Source organism: Monodelphis domestica, chromosome 4, assembly GCF_027887165.1.
Source record: "Monodelphis domestica isolate mMonDom1 chromosome 4, mMonDom1.pri, whole genome shotgun sequence".
Lineage (NCBI taxonomy): Eukaryota > Metazoa > Chordata > Mammalia > Didelphimorphia > Didelphidae > Monodelphis > Monodelphis domestica.
In genome coordinates this window covers 338,600,639-338,624,031 of record NC_077230.1, presented here as the reverse complement: position 1 = coordinate 338,624,031, position 23,393 = coordinate 338,600,639, and the positions used below count along the sequence as shown (strand labels likewise).

The following is a 23,393-nucleotide window of genomic DNA, read 5'->3' as shown; positions in this document are numbered from 1 at the left end:
ATCAAATGAGATAACATGTACAGTTCTTTGCAAACTCAAAGTGCTGTGTTAAGGGTTATTTTTCTTTCTTGTGTCTTTTATCATATCTTGTAGGCAGATGATTATTTCATCAAAGCATGACAGGCCCTAGTACTTACTTTGAAAGGCAGACAGAATCACGGTGGTGAGCGGGGAAGGACAAGTCAAATAGGAAGCCTGATCATGTCTAGGAGATCTCTAAGTTAATTAAAATATGTCTTCTTTTGCCTGCATCATCTCATCGGTTGTGAAGATAGCATTGGGGCCTTGGTGGCTCTTATAAAGGCTTCTAGGCCTCATGGCTCAGGAATGAGTCAACCTGTTCTGACAGGCAGTCAATTAATTACTAGGGGATGGAGGAGGCCAGTCTTAGCCAGTGACCGCCATGTTTTCAAGGGATTCAAAGCTGGAAGAAGATCAGCTTATCTTGCATCTCCAACCCATGAACTCCCAACACTTGTGATGATTTTCTAGCTACTGAGACAGACGAGTGGAGGACACTTATTTCTCCCAAGAAAAAAAGCCCCTGAAAACCTTTAAACACAAAATATTCTTTTATTTGTCACCGAAGGCTACACAGGATCACTTCTGTTTTTTGTTTTTGTTGTTTTCATTTTTCTAGAAGGTATCTACATCTGCATTTATTTACAGCCTTGCTCGGTATTTACACAGTCAAGAATACAGTGTTAGAAACACAAGGTGTCGAGAAAAAAAAATTTCTCAAAATTAGTTCCAGACTTCAGGAAAACTATTACACGCAGCAATGCTGGGGTCTCCAGTGTGGGTTTTCACAAGGCAGCTTTGACCCAAAGTTTCTTTCATCCAAGCTGCAGGTTCAGAAGTTCTCACGCAAAATTAGTAGGCCAGGTTGGAAAAGGGGATTCCACGTTTTGGTTTCTCGGGAAGGGGCCGTAGTCCTCCACCTGTGCCTCCTTTTGAAGTCCGAGCTGCTGTGAGCTCAGTTTTCCTGTGGTCCATCTGGTGTCCCCCCGGGATGTGTCCTGGAGGCCCTGGGGAGGTGTCCGGATACGCTTTCTTGAGAGTAGCTGGGCAGCTGCAGGGCTCACCACTGGGGCAAGAAAAGCCATTTCTAACCCTTCGCTCCCATCTTGCGTCCCATTAAACTTATCTTCCTTGATTTACCATTGAGGAATGGATCTGGCAACCTCACCAGACCCTCGTCTACTCATGTACCCCTTGGCCTCTTATAAACAAAGCTGGTTTCAAAGGGGAAGTCCCCTCTCCTATGAGATGTTTAGGCCAATGGGACAAGTAGGTAGACTTAATTGTGAATCGTACACCCCAAATAAAGATCTTTCTCTCCCCAGGAGGATAGGAATAACCCCCAGAAAAGGTCAGACATGTCTCTTTTAAACCCTGGGCTCTGCAACAAGGGGCCAGCTGCTGTCCTGTAGATTGGAGACCAACCGGACTGAGATATCTGCCCCTGCCCAGACCTGACAAATGTACAGTTCTGCCTCTGGCAAGCAGCGGACAAGCTGGCCCCCCAAAACCAGGTTCTCTGCCCCCCTGCCCCCCCAAGCAGAACCAGGGACCTTACTGTGTACTGAGTATTTATTCCTCCGAGGCTGCCTTCAGGCAGTGGAGCCCTGTGCCCAAGTTTCAGTTCTACACTGGCTGAAGTCAAAGAGACTGCTGCAAATATGATGCGCCCTTGCTGGAGATGGTAAAATCAAATTCTAAAATTCCGTGTGGAGTGCCTTGTCTTTGTAGAATGGATCTCTCTGCAATCGATCAGGGTGACACTTACAAGTCACAATGGAAAAGATCCTTTATTCTTTTTTTTTAATATAGATTTTTGATCAATCCTTGTGTCCATGAGAGATCAAACCCATTCCTCCCCCCTCCTCCCCTTTGCCTACGACCCCCTCCATGGAACAGCCATCTGTTTGATTCTCAGCAGCACCCCCTTTCTCAAGGGTAGCTTCACACAATGGAGCCTTAAGGCAGAAATGGAACATCAGGTCTCTTGGCAGCTTCTGGGGGTCTAGCCTCAGCCAGCCTCTTTGAGAGGAGTGACAGGGCTCCTATCTGACAGTCGGGCTGCTCGAGAGAAGTTAGATGGCTAAGCCACCTTCCCAGCCTCTACAGTTCTCCTCTGGGTTGTGGGGAAGACACACGGCATCTCTGGTGGCTAAAAAGGCGTGGGGGGAAAAGCGGTCTTGTTCAATGAGAACAGCTTTGTGGCAAGGTCCTGCCCAAGGTCCAGGGTGAGGGGCGTGTATAGCTGTGTGTGGGGATGCAAGATGGAGGATTCAGTCTGCGGGTAACTCCCCTCTCTGGGCAGGCATCCATTTAATCCAAATATCCAAGAGCAAGGGCCGGCCAAAGAAGGCGCTTCCTTCTAGGACGGGCCTCTGGCATCACAGACTCTGGGGAGGGCCCTCAGCCTATCCAGCCCAACCCCCAGAACAGGAGCCTTCCCTGTGGCACCCCATCCCCAGGGTTCTATCTGGCTTCCACTTGGAAGACCTCCAGTGCTGAGGACTCATGACCCAAAGGACTTTGTGAAAGTTCCGATGGCATTTATTTAACTTTGGACTGAGCTCCGTCCTTACAAAGCCCAGGTCATGGCTCAAGTCAATGGAGAGGACTTTTAGGTCGGCCTGAAGAATGATTCTTTTCCAAGCTTGTAGGCTACATATAAAACCTGGCTGGTTGTGCAATAAGGATGAACCCAAAAGGGCAGGGCGCCGGCAAGTGGCTTTTCTAGTGATAATTGGCAGCGTGGGCCCATGGGAAAATCCTGGCTATCTTGGAAGATGGAGGTGGGGTGGGCAAGACCACCTCAGGCCTCTCACCGCACCCCACTCTCACGTTATAAATTCCTCCCCTTTCCATTTAGGGCAGCTGGTTATCCCTTCATGTATACCAATATCACAAGTGACAAAAACCCAGGAGAACAGACTTGGGATTGGTGGAGGGGGGAGGCCATCTAGTCCAACCTCTAACAGAATAGGAGTCACTCCTTAACAAGAGGTCATCCAGCCTTAGTTTAATGATCCTCATTAATTAATTAGTTAAAAAGAATTAATTAAGAGAAGGGGAGCTCACTGCCCAAGGAAGGAGCCCACTTCATGGTGTCTTTATTTTAGACTTGGAGCATCAAACTGATTTCTTCTTTTACAAGAAATTCACGATTCTAATTTGTAATTCTAATCATGAAATGTTAGACCTTTCTTCCTTTTTTACTGAGGAGAAATCTGCCTTCCTCTAATGTCCTGGCCCTCTTTGGGTGTCTTAGTTCTACCCTCTTGCACCAAGACTTTCTCTTTCATTAGGTAGTCTACAAGAGGGCTAATCCCTTAATGCAAAGATTTCCCCAGTGATTTCAAAATTAGGTTTTTGCCAATGGGGTATCAGCGGCAGAACCCCTTGCCTTAGTCACTTTGGTGTCTCTGCAGCTCACAATGGGCAGTCCTAACAGTTCCTCCTTCCTGAGGGCTAATAGGCCAACATGCATCCCATTAGAGCTACCAATGGCCACCCTTAAGTGGTGTTTTAGAGGCTGAAACCCATAAGAGTGGAGGGCATAGAAAAGCACTAGCACATCTGGCATGTTTCTGGACAATCCGGAGAACGTCGGAGCTGGAAGGGACCCCAGAGATAGGCGATGTAGTGCATCTCCCTCATTTTATAAAGGAAGGAACTTGGGGTCCCCAAAGAGGGAGTGATAGATCCCAATATCCCAGAGAGAATTGGGGACGGAGCTGGGACTAGAACCCCGTTTTCTTGGCTTCCCCATTCAAAGCTCATTTCGCCTGGTGCCATGTTGTCGTGCCTGACGGCAGAAAGGGCCAGGCAGAGAGCTAGGTCTCCCGGCGCGGCTGGCTGGCACCCATCCCCTGGAGAAGGGGCTGGAGGACTGTCATGGGATTCAGCAGTGCTCTGGAATTGGAGGCGGCAGTGAAATAAGCGCACAGACCCAAAGTATATTTTCACAGTAGCGTGATTTCTGTTTTTTTCTTTAACCTGAAGAGCACCCAGGTAAACACAACCTCTCCCCCTCTGCCCCTCCCACCTGAAAATCTAAGGCAAATAAATTCCTTGTCCATCAGGCAGGTTTGAACCATCCCCTAGTTCTTGGCCTTGCACAGACTACAAGGTGCACAGGCTTTTGGAAATGGAGAGACCGGCCTGCTTTCATTAGCTCGTGTAATAATCTGAAGACTCCGTGAGTAAGGCTATAAAGGTACTGAGAGCTTATCAGTCCAACAAGGTTTCCACTGGGAATAGCTCAGACTTGAAATCCATTTTCCACACTTAATGTAAATGAAACCCATTTGCTACCACAAAAGGCCCATTTTGCAATAAACCAGCCCCCCAAAGAAGGTGGTAGCGTCTGTTCCTGCCCCCCTCACACATGGATGGCCATGTCGATGAAGAGTGTGAACAAGGAAAGGAACTCTTTGCTGACAGCAAACGCTTAATATGAGCGTGCCGCAAACACACGTACACACACACACACACACACACACACACACACACGGAGTAGGGGAAGCTCTGCTCTTTGCAGCCTATCCACTTCCCGGATCCCCACCAGCTTGGGGCTGCCCCAGGGTCCCAGATTAAGGCTGGCCCTACTCTCTGATCATCCCCAAATGGCCCCTCCAGAGTACATCTCTTGGGGGAAAAGGAGTCCGTGGGGAGACTTGTGCCTCTTCCTGCTGGGCAGCCCTGACAGTGAGGGCAGATTCATGGCGGACGGGAGGTTCCCCTCTAAGTGGCTTCCGGAGCACATCAGTATAGAACATGTTGACATATTAGGCAAGGGTGTCAGCAGGGGGTCTTTCTGTCTTTCTTTTTTAAAAAAGGGACTATCAGATTTAGATCCGAAAGAGGTCTTGGGCTACACTGAGCACCCCTTCAGCCAATCCTTTTACAAAGGAGGAAACTGAGGCTCTAAAGTCATGAAACAATTTGAATGTCCCGCAGGTGGGACAGGATTTGAACCCGAGTCCCTGGACCCCAAATCCAAGGTCGCTTCCACTATGCAAATCGCCTTCAGGGCTCCCGTCCAGTCAGAGTTATTTCCAGGAACCCAGCATCAGTGATTTCATGACCCATTCCTCGACTCACTGTTAGCTACCTAGCAAGCCCGCCACATGCCAGACTTCAGTTCTGAGGGGCTCGTGAACTTTTGGGGACAGCTGATGTCATGCCTGGCTCAGGACTCCCTCCATCAGCTTATGAAGACACCCCCCTCCCACTCCTAAAACATTTTCCCTCCCTGCATCCCTTTCTCTCAGGATCCCTCGCCACCTTCCTTTCTGCTTGTGAAACAGCACCCGGGGGTCCTGACAATCCCTTTGTGGCTGCACCCTCCTCCCCACCCTCCCTAGGAGAGTCCCAGGGGTCATGGAGAAGGAAGGCTGATTCTGAACCCCACTGCCACCTCTATTATTTCACTGCAGTCAACATTTATTAAGCTCCTTCTGTGACAAGGTCCTCCGCTTGTGGCCGGAGGCTGCCCTTACGGGGATGCAGCCCTCCCTCGCTTGGGCCTCCCTAGGCTCCTCTAGCTACCCAAAACTAGTCTCAGCTCTGGCTGTGGGGACAGCGGAACGAGAAGGGATTCAGCCACGATGAGAGAGCTCAAAAAACGAGGAGCCCGGGTCCTTTCACTCCCAGGATTCTGACACTCCCAGGACGGTAGCGCTGGAAGGAGATTTGGGGAGGACACCGTCTAATCTCCAGGGCCCAGAGAGGGTGATCGACTCGCCAACAGCGGAGCCTTCGGGTCTTCTGAGGGCTACTGCTCTGTCCCTGACTGGGGAGCAAGAGGGGAAGCCTGTCTGAGCAGAAAGGCTTAACGAGATTTGCCATTGGGGGTGGGATAGGGGAGGGGGGGAAGTGGTGGTCTTACAGATCTGGTTTCAACATTTAAAGTTGGGTCTAGCTTGGGGAAGGGGGATGAATGTCTCCTTGGCCTCCAGCAAAGGGACATGCTGGTTTTTAAGTCTCCAGAGGCACAAAATACTGGGCAGAGGTCACATGGAGGCACTAGGGCCCTACCAAGGATTCAGAGATTCCATAGGACCCCCTCCCTGCTCCCCCCCACCCAGTGGACCCAGCCTTGGCCCCTGGGAACTTTAAGTAAGTGCACTGGGGTGTGGTTTCTTCTAGCTCTCTCCCCATCCCACCTTCTCCTCTTGTCTTCAGAAGCCTGGGTCTGGGATGGGACCAGGAAGCACACACACTCTGGGCTCACTTCTGACTGACCAAGTACTAAGGAAAAGACACTGACCCACTCATCTGGAAATGCCTCCCAATGGAGAAAGACAAAAAAAGAAAGAAAGAAAGAAAAGAAAACACGACCCCAAAACACAACATTAAAAAAAGGAACAAGAGACAGGAATCACTTTGATCACACTACGGGAAAAAAATAATACCTTCTGTTCTTTGCAAAAAACGTGTGAAGGCCAAATTAAAAAAGAAAGGATGTTGCATGAGTTACTGTGCAACCAATCTCTTTTTTTCCTTTTCTGCACTCATTAAGAAAATTTTTTTCTTTTTTTCTTTTTTTTTGTTTTTGTCTGTTTTTTTTTGTTTTGTCTATTTTTTTGTTTGTTTGTTTTTTTCATATTTCCCGAGTACAACACAGTCAGGTAAGTGGCCACAAGAGAGTAGCTGTCTTTGGCAAGAAGTTAACGCTCAGAACCTCTCTGTCACCTTCTGCCCATCTCACTCTGTCTCATGAAGTGAATGTTGCTGGCACTGTCAGCCAGTTCTGGGTACTGTTCCACCGAGATGACAAAGTATCCGTCATAGCCTTGCACCCGCCCGGTGCTTAGCATCTGCTGCTTCTCCCCCTCTGTCCAGGAGCGGATGCCCTCCTCCCCTTCCCGTAATCTCTGCTGTTCTTGGACCCAGGCCTGGCCCACAGCCCTCTGTCGGGCTAGCTCCAGCACTCGAGCCTTCTCCTCATCCAGGGTGGTCCCATAGCGGGTGTTCAAACACAGCGCCCCGTGCTGGAGCTGGATGTCTGTATAGCGTCTAGTCCTTCCATTGAGCATTGTGTTGATCTGGGAAACCGTGACATTCACCCCATTCTCCAAGGTCCGTCGCCCCCCATTGAGGCCCAAGATAGCCAGGTCACTCTCAGAGGGCCCCGGTTTCACAAAGTAGTGTGTGTCTACCCCCTCAATTGTGAAATGCAAGTTCTCTAGGTAGTGGGCATTGTTCAAGATGGCGGCAATCCTCCGACCATCTTCGTTGGCTGTGCTGATGATGTCGGTGGCCACCCGGCCATCTTTCATGGCAAATTTTACTCCCTTGCCAAAGATAGACCCACTGGAGGCAAATTTCTTGGTTTCCTGGGTTTGTTGGCAGCCAACAACATTGGAACCATAGATCTGCTCAAATCGTTCCAGGGTGACGAAGGATTTTAGCTGCCTCTGCACCTCACACTGCACTCCAAGGATGGACTGAGGGAAAAAATAAAGAAATACAATTGATGAGAATATGGAAAACAAGGAATATAGTAAATTTATTCATTCATTCTACAACTGGATATTTGTAGTATATTCATTCACTAAGAGCAGGGGATTGTGACTAGGGAAAAATTCCCTGTCTATTCACTTCTCTTTCATGAAATCAGTTGCCTTGACATCTGCCCCACTACCCTAACACTCTCATCTTTATCTTACTGCTTTCTAGGTTATCTTCTGCATGAAACCTTTCCTGATCTATCCAATTGCTAGTTCTTTCCCTCCCAAAATAATTTGTATTATATCTATTCATTTTATATTGTGAAAGGGAATTCTTTATTCTCTTTGTCTATTTTGAGTTAACACTTGGTTAACATTAACTTAAGTACCCCTACTTAGTACCTCACCAAACTGTGAAGTGTAAATCAGACTTTCTTTTAGAATCCCTACTTAGTACCTTTCCAGACACTAGGTACGAGTTTCTGCAGGTCATTTGCTAAAGTGGGTAACAACTCAATCAGTCAGGAAATTGTGAATCATTTTGATAAGAGTTTACACCTCCAGAGGATGAGAAGTGGATCCCACAAGACACTGCTTCCCCCCCCTCCCCCCCCAGCAGGGCTAGACAATTTGAAAGCGGTGATTGGCCCCTGTGAAGAGGGGAAGGGACAAGAAGTCACTATAAAAGCCCTGAATTTCTATGGCTAGAGGTCGTCTTCAACTTGAATTGCCTCTTGGAGGGATCTTAGGTGAGTGAATAGCTGACTTTTCTTTCCTGACTTCTGGAGAGAGATGAATTCTGGTTGAGGGTTAACAAGTCGTGATGGGCTGAGTTGAACACTGGAGCAATATTTAGTGTGATAGGCTAAATATCTTTTTTATCCTCTTTTTGTATTTCTCAACTTTCACTTTCTCCACCTATTTTGTAAATAAAACTATTGAAAGTATTTTGATTTGATCTATATCAGAGACCACATTCTCTTACATTTTATCAAACCATATTAATTTTATCCCCTACAATATTAATGTTGTTTATATGCATATGTGTACTTGTTGTCTACCTTCTTAGAATGTAAGTTTTTTCCAAATTGGATTTATTTCATTCTTTGTCTTTATATTCTCAGCACCCTAGGTGCTCAAAAAACACTTGACTGATTGAGGGGTCTAGGATCTCATCACTATGGTATTCCCTCCACTGGCTCTTTTCTTCTAACCTAACAAATGACCAAATTTTCCTACTCCTTAAAAAACAAAACTATACTAAAAAAGCCTTACTTGATTCTTTCATTCCCTTCACTACTCTCCTATGGCTCTCCTTTTCACAGTAAAACTCCTAGAAAAAGCTGTCCACATTCCTTTCTTCCATCAATTCCTTGTTCCTGGCTTTCTTCTACATCAGTCGATTAAAATTGCTCTTCTTCTTAGTTCTCATTCTCCATGATCTCTCAAAAGCATTTGTCATTGCAGACCACCTTTCTGTCTTTATACTCCTTCCTCCTTGAGTTTTTGTGATTCTGCTTTGATATGATTTTTTCTGCTTCTCTTTTTGATCCTTCTTAGTTATTTTCTTTGACTATATCATCATCTGCATCTTGTTCCTTAAACCAACTTTTCCTGACCCTATTCTCTCTCATTTAAAAATTTTTTTTATTTAATTAAAAAAAAACAAACCTTTCTTTTGTATTAGAATCAATGCATATTGGTTCCAAGGTAGAAGTGTGGTAAGGGCTAGGCAATAGGGGTCAAGTGACTTGTTCAGAGTCACACAGCTAGGAAGTGTCTGAGGCCATATTTGAACCTAGGACCTCCCATTTCTAGGCCTAGCTCTCAATCCACTGAGCCTCCTAGCTGCCCCTCTCTCCATTCTCTTTTTTCCCCCTCTTCTCCCTACTTTTTTTTTCATTGATCTTGGATTTTGTGGATTCAATTATTTCCTCTATGTAAGAGACTCCCAAATCTACATGTCCAACCCCCACCTCTCTCCTGAGTGCTGGTCCTTCATTACCAACTGCCAGCTGGCCATTTCCACTTGCATGTTCCATTGGCATCTCAAATTCAAGATGCCCCAACCAGAAGTCATCATCTTTTGTCCTAAATCTAGTCCTCTTTCTAGCTGCCCTGTTTCTGGTCAAGACGCCACAATTCTTTGTATTTAGGCTTGCAATCCCACCTTGTCACTCTCTCTTTCCTCCTATCCCCATATCCAATTTTATCCATTAAAATTCCTTGACATCTCTCACATCCATCTTCTTTCTTGTCACTTACTGGTCACTACACTCGTTTTTTGCCCTTATCACTTTTCCCCTAGACTATTGCTGATTGCTCTCCCTTTATCTGGACTCTACCTTCTGTAATCCTTCCTTTACATAAATTGATATTCCTAAAGCACAGCTCTGTTCTTATTAATTTCTTACACAAGAAGCTTTAGTACTACTGCTTTAGTTAGTCAATCAACCTATATTCTGTGCCTACTATTAAGTGGGCAGTTATGTGAAGAAGTGGATAGTGCTGAAACTGAAGTCAGGAAGATTCATCTTTGTGAGTTCAAATCTGGCCTTGGATACTTACTAGCTATGTGACCCTGGGCAAATCACTCAACCTTTTTTGCCTCGGTTTCCTCATCTGTAAAATGAGCTGAAGAAGGAAATGACAGACCCCTATCCAGTTTCTTTGCCAAGAAAACCCCAGATGGGGTAAAAGAGAGTTAAACATGATTGAAACGACTAAACCACCACCATAACAAAAGTGCCTACTGTGTTCCAGGCACTGTCCTCAAGTTGTGGGAATATAAAGACAATTCCGGCTGTCCAGGAGCTCAGAATAATATGGGAGAGACAGCAATATTCAAATAATTTTATGCAAACAAGATACAGGCAGGAGAAATTGGAGACAATCACCAGAGGGTAGGCCTCTTAGGGGAGTTGTCTTATCTCTCTGCCAATTCTAACCCCTTGACCTGAGTTCATCTGATCCGTTGTCTTCATTGCAAGCTGACTCCTTCATTCATTTCTCCACTCCTAACTTTCAAGTTCTTTCTATCCACTGTCCTTTCTTCCCTCCTAGCAAAAGGCCAAATCTCCCTTTATTCTTACAAAAACCTAGTCTTTGTAAAGAGAGGGCTCTCCTTCATCTGTGTGACCTTTAGTCCCAATTGCTAATGCCCAAGATAACAGATTCAATATGGTGGAGGAGAAAGAGTCTCCATCTGGAGATTGGGAGTCAGGTGGCTTAGGATCAAGTCCTATGAACTGAGAAACTGAGTGACATTAAGATGAAAAGGATAAAATACAAACTCTTTTGTATGGTATTTAAAGCTCTTCACCTAATTTGGCTGCAGCCTATATTTTTGCTCTGATTGCTGATGAATTCCTCTCATATCCTCTATATTCTAGCCAAACTGGCCTGCTTGCTATTCCCCATAGGTGACATTCCATATCCTTATTCCCCATCCCTGGAATGGACGATGCCTTCACATCTGCCTCTTGGTACCTCTTCCTTCTCTGAAGCCCAAGTGCCATCTCCTTCAGGAACCTTTTCCTTTTTCCTTGCATTGTTAGCGTCACCTCCCCAATTACTTTGTATTTCTTTTCTATATATCCTACATTGGCTTATCTGTGAACATGTGGTATCCCCCTTCCTCCCCTCCAATAGAAGGCAAAGCTCATTGGGGTGGGATCTGTCTTACTTCTTTATTTGTATTTCCAGTATCTGGCCCAGTACCTGGCACAGAGTTGGTACTTAATAAATACTTGCTAATTGATTGATTTATTTCCTGGGTGGGTGGAATGGATACCATAGAAAGGAACTTGGGCATTCAGGGGCAACATGAGGACTTTGTGCAAATAGGCAAATCAGTAAACATGGAAAAGGGAGGAAAGAAATACTTGAAACAAAGTCTACTTAACAGTCCAGCTTCATGTCACTGTGACTACCAGGACCTAGAAATCTTATAAATTTTCTCCCTTAATTAAGAAGGCTACAAAAGGGAGAGTCATAGAAGGTTGTTGTGAGATGCTGCGACTGCTTCCAATAGGATGCTCCCTGCTTTCTGGGAGCTTGGGGGAAGGCTCGCTCTCAAAAGTCATCCACTTGACTGTCAGGAGCCCTAGAAAATACTTTCTGATTCAAAGCCACCAGCTTCTCACTGAAATCAAGTCCTCTTTATAATTAATCGAACCTTGTCTGAGCCCAATTATTTCCTTGTGTTTCATGAAAACTAGAGCTCACTTCACAACAAAGATCCCTTGTGCCTGCCAAGGGCCAGAATCAATAATCCATTGACATGAAGAGTCAACAAGGATGAGTCTAATTGACAAAGGCCAATCAGGTCACGTAGCAAGAATGAGAGACAACTGTTAGCTACACTGGTACTGAGATCCTAAAGGGACCAGAGCAAGGCTCCCGGGCCATTGGGATAGAACGTTTATATAAAGAGACGTGTGGATGATTCTCGTCCACGGAATGATTCCTGGAATCACGGAGCATATACGGGGAAAGAACCACCTTCATTAAATTGGATCTGAGCAGGAATCCTCTGCTACAACATTCCTGACAAATGGTTATTGTTAATAAATGTTTGTTGAATCAGATTGAATAATTAGAATAATCCAGCTTCTGTCTAAAGGCCTCAAGCAATAGGAAAATCATTGAAGCAGTCCATTCCACTTTTGGACAGCTATAATCATTAGCACGTTTTCCCCTTATGTCAAGCTTAAATCTGCTTCTCTCTAATTTGTATCCAGAGTTCCTTATTCTTTTCCCTAGGACTAAGGAGAGTAAGTCTAATCACTCTTACTTGACAATTGTTTGGGTAATTGAAGGGGACTATCATATTTTCTCCCCTCAACAACTGTCCCCCATCCCAATTTTCTTCTCTAGGCTGAGTTTCCCTCATTCCTTTAATGGCATGGTCCTCGGTTCCATCATCCTTCTGGTGACCTCCATCTGGACACACTCCAGATTGTTAATAACCTTTCTGAAATGTAACTCGGGGCAACTAGGGGCAGAGTGGATAGCACCGGGCCTGGATTTGGGAAGTCCCGAGTTGAAATATGGCCCCAGACACTTTCTACCTGTGTGTCCATGGGCAAGTTATTTAAACCTTCTGGCCTCAGTTTCCTCCTTTGTAAAATTAGCTGGAGATGGAAATGGCAAGCTACTCCAGTATCTTTGTCAAGAAAACCCCAAATGGAGTCACAAAGAGTCAAACTCAATTGAAACAACTCAACAGCAACAAAATAGAATACCCAGAACTAACCCCATTACTCTAGATGTGGCTTAACTAAGTGGGAAATGGGATTAACTTTTGTTCTGGCCACTATGCTACCATCAATGCATGTAAGGTTGAATGTTATGCCATGTCTACTGTTGAACTCACAGCCTACTAAAATCCCTAAATCTTTTTCAGACAAGTTGTTGTTGGGTAAAAAGGATCTGAGCATCAGAAGAGGTTGGCTTAAGATATTATTTGCCACACTGATGAGATCCTATTGAATTATCTGAATAAGGAGAAGGGCAGAAGAAATAATATGACACCAAGAAGAACCTAGCCAGAGTCGTTCTAAAGAGATGGCTCTCACTCCTCTGTGTGACCTTTAGTCCCAACTGCTAATGACCAAGATAACAGACTCAATATGGCGGAGGAGAAAGAGTCTCCATCTGGAGACTGGGAGTCAGGTGGCTTAGGATCAAGTCTGGTGAATTGAAAATTGTAACTTCCTCAAACCTCAAACCTCAGTTGCTTCATTTGTAAAATGAGCAGACTGGGCTAGATGATGGTCAAAGTCCTTTATATGAGTCTAAGGCTTGAGTCGTGGCTCATCTCTGGGTCTCAGCATCTTCCTCCTTACACATGATCTGTAAAGTTCTACCCAGCTTTAAGGATGCTCCAACCACACTGTATGGTAGGGAGCTCCTGAGTACCAGGTGTTTCCCTTGGGAGAGAGGCAGCAGTGACCACAGTTTCTGTGATTGGTCCCAGTATCTTAACCCTGGATCCACCAGGGATGAGGGCACTGTCCACCAGAGCAGGCTTGCTGGTATGAATGTATTTTGCGGTTTTTCCTTTTTTTTTTTGAGAAGGGTATGCATGAGTTAGTTAAGGCAGAACATTTTGTAGACTGACATTTAGATCAACACAATGTTTAGCAGGGACAGAAGGTTTAAATGCCTAAATAAGGGTAACTTCTATTTCTATAGCATGTCACACTTTCAAATGTACATTCCTTTAAAAAAGCCTGTGAAGTTGAGTGTAAGGATTATTACGGTGCCCATTTCCCAGATTATGAAACCAAAGCACAGGGGTGGAATAGCTTGTTCAAAGTCACACAGTTGGTAAATGAGATGAGAGGGGACTCATGCTCTGACTCCAGGGATGCTCCTATTATTTTATAATACAGCTGAATATTGGGGGTCTTTCAAAGCACTGATTCTTCCCATCTTCAAAAATGTAAGAAGGAGCAGAGGGAGAGCTTAGTGAGAGTGGGCACTCTTCTCCTTGCTCTGGAAGGAAGTGGAAGAAAAGGAAATTTCTGCTGTGAAGATGGTAGGGGACTCCCGGTAACTTTTCTGTGGCCAGGTGAAATAGAATTCTGTAGGGCTAGGCCTGGGAGGAATCTTAGATCACAGATCCTCAGGGCTGGAAGAGATTTTGAGAATAGAGAATCAGCACTGAGAGGAGTCTTAGGACCCAAACTGTCAGAGCCAGGAGGGACCTCAAAATGTCAGAGCTGGGAGAGACTTTAGGACACAGAATATAAAAGCAGGGAGAAGGGCCTTAGAACCCAGAATGTCAGAGCTGGGAGAGACCTTAGAACCCAGAATGTCAGAGCTGGGAGAGACCTTAGAACACATAATGTCAGAGCTGGGAGAGACCTTAGAACCCAGAATGTCAGAGCTGGGAGAGACCTTAGAACCCAGAATGTCAGAGCTGGGAGAGACCTTAGAACACAGAATGTCAGAGCTGGGAGAGACCTTAGAACAGAGAATGTCAGAGCTGGGAGAGACCTTAGAACCCAGAATGTTGAGCTGGGAAAGACCTTAGAACACAGAATATTGATCTGGGAGAAACCTTAGAACCCAGAATGTCAGAGCTGGGAGGAACCTTAGAACCCAGAATGTCAGAGCTGGGAGAGACCTTAGAACCCAGAATGTTGAGCTGGGAGAAACCTTAGAACCCAGAATGTCAAAGCTGGGAGGGACCTTAGAACCCAGAATGTCAGAGCTGGGAGGAACCTTAGAACCCAGAATGTCAGAGCTGGGAGGGACCTTAGAACCCAGAATGTCAGAGCTGGGAGGAACCTTAGAACCCAGAATGTCAGAGCTGGGAGGGACCTTAGAACCCAGAATGTCAGAGCTGGGAGGAACCTTAGAACCCAGAATGTCAGAGCTGGGAGAGACCTTAGAACCCAGAATGTTGAGCTGGGAAAGACCTTAGAACACAGAATATTGATCTGGGAGGGACCTTAGAACCCAGAATGTCAGAGCTGGGAGGAACCTTAGAACCCAGAATGTCAGAGCTGGGAGAGACCTTAGAACCCAGAATGTTGAGCTGGGAAAGACCTTAGAACACAGAATATTGATCTGGGAGGAACCTTAGAACCCAGAATGTCAGAGCTGGGAGAGACCTTAGAACCCAGAATGTTGAGCTGGGAAAGACCTTACAACACAGAATATTGATCTGGGAGAAACCTTAGAACCCAGAATGTCAGAGCTGGGAGAGACCTTAGAACCCAGAATGTTGAGCTGGGAAAGACCTTAGAACACAGAATATTGATCTGGGAGAAACCTTAGAACCCAGAATGTCAAAGCTGGGAGGGACCTTAGAACCCAGAATGTCAGAGCTGAGAAGGATCTTCTGACACCACAGAATTTATTTTGGAAATGATAAAACTGAGGCCTGGGAAAGGAAAGTGATTTGCCGGAGGCCACACAGGTATTAATGGCAAAAGTAGGGTTCAAAGCCAGGGTTCTTTGACTCCAATATTTATCACGCATTTTTACAACCGTTTTCTTTCTTTGGAAACAGTAAGTATGTTTAGGAGACAGTAATACTGAAATTTCGTTCTAGCAGTGCTCGCAGATTACCTTGCTGTTGTCCCACTCCTGGGTTTTCATCTGTGTTTGGACAAGTTCATAGGATGGTTCCATAGCATCTGTATCTGGCTTGGGATATCCAGGAATCACATTGTGCAGCTGGAATCCAAAGGTAAGTAGCCAGCTGTTGACATCTGGAATGGGAGAGAAGTCAAAACAATTGAAGGGAATAATTATCCTTGAGCGGTGATTTTCAAGACAATAATCCAGGTTAAAAAAAGAGGCCAACACCTTTAATTATCTAATAATGTTACAAGCTGTCGCTGATAGTCACACGGGGTTTTATGACTTACAAAGTACTTTGCATTTGCCTCATCTGATCCTTATGACAGCCTGATAAAATCAGCAGTGTGAGTGTGATGTTATCCCTGTTTTGCAGATGGCAAACCCGAGTCTCAGAGAGCTGAATCGTCTTGCCTTAGGTAGCACAGCTTCTAAGGGGCAGACCTGGGGATTGATCTAAGGAAGCTTTCAAGTCCAAGTTTGCTTAGAATCTAGAATTCTCTGAGCTAGGTCATGGGCAATCAGGTTCCTCTAGTTCATCTAGTACTCATTTCCCAAACTTTGTTGGCAGGGCAGCTTCCTCCTTGATTGCCCATTATCTAAAGGCTGCCAGATGGTTCTTGGGAAAATTAAAAAAGCAAAACAGAAAAAAAAACACCCCACCATAAACCCCAGTTTGCCTGGGGCTGAGGACTTGTATCTGCAATTGTACTTTGGAAAAGAATCCTTCTTGCAGGCACGTGACAAAATCCTAGGAAGAGGAGCCAGGTCAAGATAGAGCTGAGAACCCTTAAAAGGGGTGACGGAACATACAGGACTCTCATGTGCACCTTTAGGAGGATATCTGAAAGCTCATTTTGTGACTGGTGCTTTTTTCTTGGAAGGGTGGAGGATTTTAGGATCAGTTGCATGGTGTAACCAAAGACAGCCTTCCTGGGGATTGAAGTGAGGAGAGGAAGGAATCCTGTGTGGAGAGGCAGAACACATAGGTCCAAACTTTTCTGGCTCAGCTGCTTAGTTGTGTGACCTCAGGAGAGATCTTGTGGGGCCTCAGTCTCAGCATCAGTTCTTTTCAGCTCTAAAGCTTTTGTTCAGAGATGCAAAGAATTCTCCGTCTGGAACTCGGGAGACCTGGGTTCTAATCCAGGTTCTACCATTCTGACATCTAACTTGATCCAGTTATTTTGTCCCCTCTGGGACTCAGATCCCTCTGATTTTAATGTATTACTGATGTTTTAAGGCGCCTTTCAGCTCTCATTATATTAATCTATCTGTGAAGGCTCCTTCCAGCTCTAATGTTCTAAATGCCTTTCTTGCTCAAATAGTTTACGTTCTAAGGTTTCTTCTAGCACTAACATTCCAGGTTCCCTGGATCTTTCCATTTCTAATATCTTATGTTCTAAACTCCCTTCCAGCTCTAATGTCATAGTTTTTTTTGGGGGGGGGGCTTTCATTTTTAACATTCTATATTCTAAGGTTGCTTCTAGCACTAATTTTGGCCCTTTCTTTTAACATTGTATATTCTAACATTCTTTGTAGTGCTAAATAGTATAGATTTTTCCATCCTTTTCTATTTTTTTTAACATTCCATGGCCCCTTCTAGAACTAGCTTCAGCAGTTTGAAGGTAGCAGAGTCCTACCTCCTTTAAGAAAGGGGATGGAGTAAAACACACGTACTGCCTAATTTAAGAACTGGCAGCAAGTTGTCATCTGTGATTTCAAAATTGACTCATATAGATGGCAGAGAAAACACTTCCTTTGGTTTTTAATCAAGTGAACAGTAAATCAAAAGGGAGATTATAGCAAAAAATGTCATTTTTAAGAACACAGTGGATAACCAGGATGGTGAGAGGTCTTGGGACCAAACCATACAACGACTGGATGGAGGAATGGTGGATAATTAGTCTAAAGTAATAAGGCACATGAGAGTCATCTTCACGTATCTAAAAGACTGCCAAGTTAAGGAGGGGTTAGACTTGTTCTGCTTGGCCCTAGGGGGAAGAACCAACAATAATGGGGCTTGGTAAAAAAAGGAGGCCAATTTTGGGTTGGAATAAAGATGTCCAAAAGAGGAATAGGGAGCCTTGGGAGGTTTTGGATTCCTTAGGCAAAGGCTGGATGTTGGGAATGTGCCAAAGAGGATTCTGAATCTGGCTCAGACACACTGACCACCGAGGTTACAGAATCCCAAGACCTTTCAGTTGGAATGGACTTTAGTCCATTCAGACCTAAACAAGAGCCCCCTAATTTGGAGAACTTTCCAACCCTGAGATTCTAAGATTCCAAGGATTCCAAACCTTGAGGTTTTTGTGTTTTATCCTCACTTCAATGGAGCCTTATTTCCTAAGGAAGAGCTAGGGTATCTGGCAAGCATGCTAGAAAGGCATTTCCTTCTCTCTCTTATGAGAGGGGTGGGTGTCCTTTGTAGATTGAGGCCTAAAATGGGCAGAGACCAAAGCCTAACCTGTCCTGAGCAGCATGGGATTCTTCTACACAAACAGGCAAGAAAAGGGTCAAGAGGCTGAGAAAAATGGGACCAGATTCTTATCCAAGAAAAAGAGGGTGCTAGTACTAGAAGAAACTTCAGAGTTTATTTTTATCAATTCTCTCATTTCGTAGATGAGGAAACTGAGGTCTAGAGACCTCTCCTAAAGTCACTCAGTGCCAGTATCAGACTTTTAAAAAGTGATGATGATAATAAGCATGTTTTACAGTGTTTTTAGGTTTGCAAAGTGCTTTATAAATATCTCCTAGGATTCTTACAACAATCCTAGGAGGTAGATGCTGTTAATCCTCAATTTACAAATGAGGCAATTTATAATTTATAAACTGAGGCAGAGAGCAGTGAAGTGTCTTGTCCAAGGTTATACAATTAGTAAGTGTCTGGGGCTGGTTTGAGTTCAAGGCTTTTGTACTACCCACTACACTACCTAGTTGCTCAGGTCTTTGAATGTTCTTGAACACTCTGAATCATCTACTTGCTCTGAAGAAAATATGATTTTATTAAATAGTCAAGGGAGAGAAAGAAAGAGAGGGAAAGGGAGAGAGGGAGAGAGAGAGAGACAGAGAGAGAAATAGACGGAGACAGAGAGAGTGACAGAGAGACAGAAAGACAAAGAGACAGAGACAGAGAGACAGAGAGAGACAAAGAGAGACAGAGAGAGAGACAGACAGAGAGAAAGAGAGAGACAGAGAAAGAGAGAAACAGAGAGAGAGAATGTGTGTGTATGTAGATGGAAGGCTGGTGGGGAGAGAAAGGGAAAAGGGACTAATTTATTTGCCAAGAGGCAGTGACAACTTTTTTTCCTTCCTCTGACAGAAAAGTACATTTCATATCACATCAGGTTTTTTTTTTCAGCTACAGTAACCTGCCAACACATTTCACAGTAAACTCATTTGAGGGTATGGCAAGAGGAGTGCTTAATGCAGACGGATGTAATGGAAATGTCAGCTCAATCCATCAGGTTTTTCCAAGGCTGGCAGCAAAGCTTCCCACCATGAAGTGTACAATTGCTAAAATATTCATGTTTAACAACGGGCCCTTCAAAAGTAATGACCTTTTCCCTCTCCTGCCCAACTGCCCTACCCTTTTCGCTCATGGGGCACAGGGTTTGAGACCTGGGGAGGCCTCAGGACACAGAATGTCAGAGCTGGGAGAGACCTTAGAACAGGGAATGTCATTGCTGAGAGAGGCCTTAGAATACAGAGCTGGGAGACACCTGAGGACACAGAATGTCAGAGCTGGGAGGGGTCTCAGAACAGGGAATGTCAGAGCTAAGAGAGAACTTGGTTAGAACCCACAACTTCATTGCTCAGAGGCCCCTTCGAAGGAAGAAACAAACATTTATTAAGCACCTCTCACAGACCAGGTACTGTACTAAACACCTTTACAAATATTATTTAATTTGATCCCCATACAACCTTGGGAGGCATCATCCCCATTTACGGTTGAGGAGACTGAGGCAGACAATGGGTAAGTGACTTGCCCAGGTCACACAGCTGATAAATATCTACGACCAGATTTGAACTCAGGAAGATGAGTCAGCTCCAGCATGCTGGACTCTATAGTACTCCCTAGCTTATCATAACATTATTACACAATGTAAGATGTCAGAGCTGGAGTGGACCAAGAACACAGTATGTTATGAAATAGAATTTTAGAGCTGGAAGGAACCACAGAGACCATCTAATCAGACCCCCTTTCATTTCAGAGAGAGGGAAACTGAGGTCCTGAGAAGTGAAATGACTTGTCTAGACGCAGCTAGGTGGCACAGTGGATAGGGTGCAGAGCAAGTCACTCAACCTCTGCTGCCTTTGTTTCCTCCTCTATAATTATTATTATTAATTTTTGTTAAATTTATTATTATTATTATTACTAAATCATTAAACCTCCCAGGGTTGTTGAGGAGATGAAATATGTTACTATTTGTCAAGCACTTTGCAAACTTAACATGCCATACAGACGTCAGCTGCTATTATTATTAATAATAACAATTTTTAAAATGTATAACTAATTAAACCTATAGAAATGAATTCTATAATATACAATTAAATAATTAAATAAATATAATCCGTCTAAGCCAAAGAACCCACTCACTGATCATGTAGCACTTGATGCCATACAGACATTAGCTGCTATTATTATTATTAATAACAACAAATTTTAAATTTTTTAATTAATTAAAATTTAAATTTAATAATTTTAATAGTAAATAATTATTAAATTAAATTAAAGAAATATTAAACAAATAATAAAAATATTAATGTTTAATAATAATAAATTTAATAATAAATTTAATAAATAATAAAAATTTAAATAATTTAATTAATTAAAACTATAGAAATTAACCCTGTAGTATATAATTAAATAAATATAGCTCAAGCCAAAGGACCTACTCACTGGCCATGTAGCATTTGATGCCATACAGATATTAGCTGCTATTATTATTATTAACAATTTAAAATATTTATAATTAGACCTATAGAAATTAATTTTATGATATATAATTAAATAAATAAATATAATTCATCTAAGTCAAAGGACACACTCACCAGTCATGTAGCACTTGATGCCATACAGACATTAGCTGCTATTATTATTAATAATAACAATTTTTAAGATGTATAACTAATTAAACTTATAGAAATGAATTCTATAATATACAATTAAATAATTAAATAAATATAATCTGTCTAAGCCAAAGGACCCACTCACTGATCATGTAGCACTTGATGCCATACAGACATTAGCTGCTATTATTATTAATAATAACAATTTTTAAATTTTATAATTAATTAGACCTATAGAAAGCAATTCTATGATATACAATTAACTAAATAGAATTTGTTGAAGCCAAAGGACCCACTCACCGGTCATGTAGCACTTGATGTCCTGAGAGTGGCTGATGGGGTTGTTGTTCTTGAACATGTAGAGGTTGAAGGGCACGACGGCGCTGCTCTTGAGGCGCTTCCACACATCGTGGTCCGGGCTGGTCCAGCGGCCGGCCAGCACGTCGTAGTCCCTGCGGCCCATGTGGATGAGCTTGGTGAGGGGGTCGTAGAGGCCGCCGTGGTAGCCGATGATGATCTGGAAGCCGGGGTTGGTGTCCATGTAGATCTCCCCGTAGGCCGTGTAGGAGATCTGCTTGATCATGAGGCCGGTGCCGCTGAACACGGCCAGCGGCGTGCCGATGTTGTCGCAGGCGATGTAGAACTCGTCGCCGCTGCTGAGCTCCATGGCGAACAGGTGGCCCTGGAGGTCGTAGTAGAGGGAGGCGATCTCCGAGCTGGAGTGGTTGTACAGGTGGGTGACTTTGGTGGGGCTGGTCAGGTCGGCGTAGAAGAACTGCAGGTGGTGGCCGTGGCTGGTCCTGCTGGACACCCGCCTGCCCAGTCCGTCGTAGCGGTAGCTGACGCTCCAGCCGCCGGCCCGGTTGTAGGCCTTGACGAGCAGCCCGGCCGCGTTGTACTCGAAGACGTCGCCGCCCCTCTGCCGCAGGAAGCCGTCCTCGTCCGTCTTGTACTGCACGTCGCCCAGCCTGGTGATGCGGTCCCGGAGGTCGTAGCGCAGCGGCGTGAGGCGGGCGCTGTTGCCGGGGCTCAGCAGGTGCAGGTTCCCGTTGAGGTCGTAGCTGTAGCGCCACAGCGGCTTGTCGTTGATGGACACGGTCTGCAGCTGCCCGTCGGCGTCGTACTCGTACGAGTAGCGGGTGGTGTTGGCGTAGGGGCCCACCTTGAGCTCCTTCTTCACCACGCGGCCCATGTTGTCGTACTGCACGGTCATCCAGTACATGAGCGAGCGGAAGATCTCGTACTGCACCTCCTTCATCCTGCCGTAGGCGTCGAAGTGCTTCGTGTGCGTCATCACCGCCGTCGTGATGATCTGGTTGATGTCGTAGTAGATGACGCCGAACTTGCCGAACTGCTCCGTCTTGCCCGACACGTCGTCGTAGCGGTACAGGTCGATGGGCAGCGGCGTCTCGTTGATCACGGCCTGCATGCTCGTCACGCGGAAGCTGTTGTCGTAGTTGTAGTCGAAGCGTGCGTTCACCATGCCCTCCTCCGTGAAGCGGAAGATCTGGCGGTCGATGAGCGGCCCGATCTGCCGGTAGCGGATGGTGCACGTGAAGCCTTCGTTCTGCAGGTTGATGGTCTTCAGCATGCCCGCCGTCTCGTCGTACGTGAAGCCGATCCGCGTCGTGTCGTACAGCATCTCGGCCAGCTTCGAGAGCTTCCCGTACTTGTAGATCACCCTCCGGCCCGTGCCCAGGTACAGGGTGTGGAGGAGCCGCCCGTCCTCCGTGAAGTCTTGGATGACCGAGGCGTTGCCCTCGGGGGGCCGGTAGATGTTGCGGTAGTAACCCACCGAGCGGATGGTCTCCAGCGTCTGACGGGCCACGTTGGGCATGGTCACCGAGGACAGCCGGTCGTTCTTGTCAAATTCAAAGATGTATTGCCGCTGGCTGTGGAGGAGCAACACCATGGACTGGAGAAGAGGAAAAAGAAACAGGGATGAGGAGGAGGAAGAGGAGGAGGAGCAGGAGCAGGAGCAGGAGGAAGGGGATGCTGGACCAGCTGACTCGGCCCTCTCCTTCCACCCTTCACTTATGTTTCTATGCTTTACACACCTGCTCCCAGATAAACTATAGGCTGTGCACGCCCTCCCCAGATGTGCTCTGAACATTCTCATCCCACACCAGTATCGAGGGCCTTCTTCTCCCCTTTTGTCATTGCCATTCAGCCATGACCACTTCTTTGTGACTCCAGGGACCAGAGCTTTCCCTGGGATTTTCTTAGCAAGGACACAGGAGTGGTTTGCCATCTCTTCTCTATTTTTAAAATCCTTGTTCAGATGGATTTCCCTATTTCTTTTTTTTAACCCCTACCTTCCAATACTGTGTATTGGTGCCAAGGCAGAAGAGTGGCAAGGGCTAGGCAATGGGGGTTAAGTGACTTGCTCAGGATCACACAGCTAGGGAGTGTCTGAGGCCAGATTTGAACCCAGGACTTCCCATCTCTAGGCCTGGCTCTCATTTCACTGAGTCACCCAGCTGCCCCCTCCCTATTCCCTATTGGGAATGAGCTTCACATAAGTTCTAAGGGTCCTTCCAGGACCATATTGATGATCCTACAGTTCCCTTAAGCATCACATAACATCTACTCTTTGTTCTTAGAAGATCTTTTTTTAAAAATTGTATTAAAATTTTTTCCCCCATGGTTACATGATTCATGTTGTCTCCCTCCCCTCTCTCTTCCCTCCCCCTCCCAGAGTGGACAAGCAGTTCTCCTGGGTCATACGTATATCATTAAATGATCTTTTGTATTATA

General features: G+C 45.2%; 1 protein-coding gene across 1 annotated transcript in view; it reads right to left on the bottom strand.

Moving 5' to 3' along the window:
- Positions 1-553: 553 nt before the first annotated feature.
- Positions 554-23,393, bottom strand: part of TENM4 (teneurin transmembrane protein 4) — a 749,441-nt gene continuing 726,601 nt past the window's right edge. The window contains exons 26-28 of the mRNA XM_056826133.1: positions 20,937-22,551; positions 15,555-15,697; positions 554-7,466 (exon numbers count right to left, since the gene is read on the bottom strand). Of these exons, the coding sequence (XP_056682111.1) occupies positions 6,708-7,466; positions 15,555-15,697; positions 20,937-22,551 (2,517 nt within the window). The 3' untranslated portion in view covers positions 554-6,707. The remainder of the gene's footprint in view (positions 7,467-15,554; positions 15,698-20,936; positions 22,552-23,393) is intronic.